General features: G+C 26.3%; 1 protein-coding gene across 1 annotated transcript in view; it reads left to right on the top strand.

Annotated features, from left to right (window-relative positions):
- Positions 1-3,930: 3,930 nt before the first annotated feature.
- Positions 3,931-5,068, top strand: part of LOAG_18505 (hypothetical protein) — a gene marked incomplete at its 5' end in the record, with an annotated part of 5,040 nt that continues 3,902 nt past the window's right edge. The window contains 3 exons of the mRNA XM_020451165.1: positions 3,931-4,125; positions 4,488-4,686; positions 4,819-4,951. Of these exons, the coding sequence (XP_020305076.1) occupies positions 3,931-4,125; positions 4,488-4,686; positions 4,819-4,951 (527 nt within the window). The remainder of the gene's footprint in view (positions 4,126-4,487; positions 4,687-4,818; positions 4,952-5,068) is intronic.

The raw sequence follows: 5,068 nt of genomic DNA, 5'->3' as shown, positions 1-5,068 counted from the left end.
GTAATAAGAAAAAAGGAGGAAGAGGGAGTGAGGGGGAGGAAGAGAGGGAGAGAGAGAGAAAGAGGGAGAAAAGGAAGAGAAAGAATTGAAAAAGTTTGATGTTATTTATTGTGACATTTTTTCTTTCCAGATGGAATTATTATCATAAGATGAAATTAGGAGGTGTTATTGCCTGAACACATTTCAAATTGATGTTATGAGTAGAATAAAACAGAATGGAATGGAAGAGAATAAAGTGGAATAGAATAGAATGGGATGGAATGAAATAGAATGGAAGAGAATATGATAGAGTAGAATAGAATTGAATAGAATTAGAATAGGATAGAATAGAATAGAATGGAGTAAGGTAGAATAGAATAAAATTGGAATAGAGTAGAATAAAATAGAATAGAATAGGATGATATAGAATAGGATAGGGTAGAATAGAATAGAATGATATAGGATAGGATAGAATAGAATGGATAGGGTAGAATAGAATAGAATACAATGCAATATAGTAGGGTAAAACACGACAGAATAGAGTAGAATGTAATAGAATAGAATGGAATAGAATAGAATAGAATAAAGTAGAAGAGAATAGAGTGTAGTAGAATAGGAGTAAGGTCGAAAAGAACAGATTTTATTACACCATTTCGGCTTTTTTTTTTTCTACTTTGCTTTAACCACTGTGAGGACTATCAAATGGTTGGTTTGAACAGCTCGGAACGATATGTGTTAGAAAATGTGTTCCTTCTTTAATTCACTCCATCCCTTTCACTTTTTACATCCTATCTTTTGCTTTTCCTATCATTTTATGACGGAATTCCTGAAAGTATGCTATTTAATCCGATCCGATTAGAAAATTCCGGTTAAACTATTCCAAGTATTGTTATTTCTTGATGATAAATAACAGCATTACACGGTTATGAATTAGTTTCCGGAAAAAGTTTAATGATATAAATGTATTTTCAAATTGTTCCAATTTACTCAACCAATTTACTTTATATTGTATTGTTAAAAAAATTTTTTGAGATCTTCAAAATTTTAAATTTAATTTAATTTTGTTCGACTTTTTCATCCTACCATTCAATATATGTATATATTTCGATAAAACTTTTCAATTAAATTTAAAATTGCAAAAATTTCAATTTAATCATTAAACAAAAATTATTCCATCCAAATTAATTTATTTAACTCATATTTTGCATTTCTCTCATTCTTCCTTCTTTACACTAACCTCATCCTTTCCTTCATTTCTTCCCTAGTTTTAAAAATATTTCTTGTTGGAAAGGAATGCAAACAAGAAGATTGTATTCTTAGTGCTTATCGATCCTCAACAAACATCATTTCATCTCATTAAAATTTTTTTAAAAAATCACTACAAAAATAACTTAAGTAATCACGGATTAATTAACTAATTACACTAATTAATTGGCTAGTGAACTAGTTGCGGAATTAACTAATTACAGATTTTACAGTATATTAACTAAAGGATTAAAATTGTAATTGTAAAAAAAAAAAAGTAATTTTACGACATTTGAAAGGTGCGGACAAACATCATCGAATGATTATCTTCATATATTCACCATGTGAAATAGATCGTATAAATGTCAAAGGTAGTTATGTTAAATGTCAACTTTTATCATTAATAATCTCAAAACAAAACAAAAAAAAGAGTGGTGGACAGATTTTACAGTATACATTAACCAGGAATAAACCATGGACAAACCTTATACATTAACCAAGTTATGGACGGAATTTACAGTATAATTAGTGAAGTTACAGACAATAACTTTACAGTATGCATTAACTAGGTTACGGGCAAACTTTACAGTGTACATTAACCGGGCTGCAGACAGACCATGGACAAATATTATAGTATGCATTGACCAGGCCATAGACAGACCTTACAGTATACATTAACCAGATTACGGTCGAACTTTATAGTATACATTAACCAGGCTACAACGGACTTTGCAATATACATTAAGCAGGCCACGAACAGACTATGGGCTACACTTTATGATATAAATCAAGCAAGCTACAGAGATACCTTGCAATATATATTAATCAGACTACAGGAAGACTTTACAATATTAACCGGACTACTGTTTAATGACCATATTACAGGCCACTTTTTTTTTCTGCTAAAAACTGTGCATTCTCCAAAAATCCGAAATAATTCAATGATTAAAGGATATGATTTGTTAAACTATGGCAAAACAACTGTTTGGATTAATTTATAGCTTAAATTAATTAACTTCCCCATCCTTTGAACTTTTATTTAATGCGAAACATTTGCTTAATGCACTTTTTTTTTTGAAAAAAATTCTCTTTTAAATACAAAATTTTCTTAAATCGAAAGAAAAAAGAAAATGTTAAATTCATTAGAAATGAAATTGTAAAAGTTTAATGATACGATAAATAATACTTAAAACTTCTTCAATTCATCAATGAAAAAAAAAAAAAAAGTTCTCGAAGGATTTTTTTTTTTTTTGTTATGATCTCCTAAATTTCTGGAAGAGGAAAAAAAAGGTGGAAAGAAAAAGTTCTCTTTAATAGACCCAATAATTTTTATGATTATTATATGCTTGCTATTTAACATTGCTATTAATAATGTTAATGTTATGTTAGTGTTGATAATGATAAGGGAATTGTAAAGGTTATTGTTATCTTTAATTAGGTCAATTTAGCTTCAAATTTGGTATGATAATAATGATAAGCTAAAAATTGGTCATTGAAATTAATTCTATTTGGATTTCTACAAATTCAACGATTGAAACAATTTTTACATAATAGGATATTGATAGGATTTTTTATCTTTAAAGGCTAATATTTTAGTCAATTTTTTAGTTCAATTCATGCATAAATATCTGTCCCCAAATTATTTACTTTAATTTTTAATTTCCATTATCAGGATAAGGATAAGCATTTTTCTAGAAATTTTAAATATCACTTAGTAAAAGTTACTAGTTTTATCAGCATGACAGATATTTTTTTGCATAATAAATTCATTTCTCTCTCTCTCTCTCTCTCTCTCTCTCATACGATTTTGATGTAATCGATGTCACTAAATTGTCTCTTTATGATCATAATTTAAATTTTTAATTCCTAGACAGCATAAATTGTAATTGAGAAAGATAAGAATAAATACAAATAATTGATTGTTTACAAACATTTCAGGTTTTATAATGTTGTTTACAATTATGTTGACATTGAAGAAATAAGGGAATTAATGCGACACTACCCGATATGTTTACTGATCGTAGCATTCATTTAAGGATATTGATTTTTTAAAATCGATTGATTTTTCATCACTTTTTAAACTTTTTTTCCTTTACACGCCAAAAGTTTTTGTTATTTGTATTTTTAAAAAATAAAATGCAAAAAAAAAATCTTTTAAAAACTATTTCATTTGACAAATTTTTTCATCACAATTACAATGAATTAATTGGAATAGTTAGTATGCTTTAATTTAATTTTTAATCCTTTAATGATTGATATTTTCAATAAGAAATGAAAAAAGTAAAAATTATGCGACAAATAGACAAAGATAATATTTCAAAAAAAAAGATTCGTCAATTACCTTATCAGTGCATTTATCAGTGCTATATTAACTTCTACAGTATTTTATCAGTGTTATATTAACTTCTGTCACCACCTTGTTAGTGCTTTATTAATTGCCATATTAATTAATTTCTAGATTAAATTAGGTTAATACATTTACCTCATTTATTCGTACTTATTTTTTTTTATTTATTGATTAATTGATATATTAAAGTATTGAATTGAATATATTAAATTTCGTTCGGTTCCATTTTTGGAAATGATTTCTTTTCGTTTTTTTTTTTTGTTAAAAACTGAAATTTATTTAAAATTTATAGTTATCAATTACAATCGCTAACGCTTTTTCATTTTGTGATCAATTAATAAGTGTGACAAAATAGAACGATGATGATCGAATCACTAATTTCAATGATTCGGTATTTGTCACCGAAACAAGATGATGATGCTACCGATCGATTGCATTATCTTTATAGCAGTAATATTCTACTTGCATTTGCTGTATTGATAAGTTTCAAGCAATTTGGTGGTCGACCATTGGAGTGCATGTTTCCTAGCAAATTTCCTGGATCATGGGAACAAGTGTCTTTTTATTTTATGTCATTTGAAAAAAATAAAAACACATTTTAAAACTTTTTAAATTTTGTTACATTAATAGGCGAAGAAATAAATTAATATCGAAATTATAAATTAAATTAAAAAATATCATTTGAAAGAATTTAAATTAAGCAAATTGAAAGCATTCTTTCAGTGCAGTACATCTCCTATAACAATAATTTTATAACTAATTAATACCTATTATTAGTTATTCGATTAATCTATTAAATTTATTTATTTTAACTTAAAAAAGAAAAGCTTATATTCATCAAATATTTAAATTACTTCATTGATAATTTGATAAATTTTTTTTTTAAAAATTCCTAAAAAAAAAGTATTTAATTTAGTATGCAGAAAATTATTGTTGGTCACGTGATACATATTATGTACAACCGGATGTTCATGTAGCAACATTGAAACAGGAAGAAAGATATATACCGGAACGACAATTATCCTATTATAAATGGGTACCATTCTTTTTACTCCTACAAGCTGCATGTTTCCGGATCCCAAGTGTATTTTGGAATTATTTATCGTTTAGTTCAGGTAATATTTAAATATTATTTTGTTTTTATTTTAATTGCTAAAAATTCAAATTCATTTTAATAATAATAATGAATGATATAATTTATTAATTTTTGAATAAAAATTTGTTCGTTTAATTTAATTTCCTTTCAGGAATACGAATTCATGAAATAGTAGAGAAAGCTATGGATCCATCAAATCTTGATGAAAGTACTCGAAATCGTAATATTGAAACTTTAACACGTCATATGCAAAATGCTTTAAAATTTCATCGAAGAATAATGAAGTTCTGTTAATATGTCGTTGACATTTAATTTCTTCCTAACCTTTTGTCTTAATCTTAATTATTTAATTTTAATAAATTATTACTATTTTGAATGAAAATAGCAAATTTTTGCAGGCG

This window comes from Loa loa, assembly GCF_000183805.2.
Source record: "Loa loa unplaced genomic scaffold supercont3.337, whole genome shotgun sequence".
Lineage (NCBI taxonomy): Eukaryota > Metazoa > Nematoda > Chromadorea > Rhabditida > Onchocercidae > Loa > Loa loa.
This window is presented reverse-complemented; position numbering and strand designations above follow the sequence as displayed.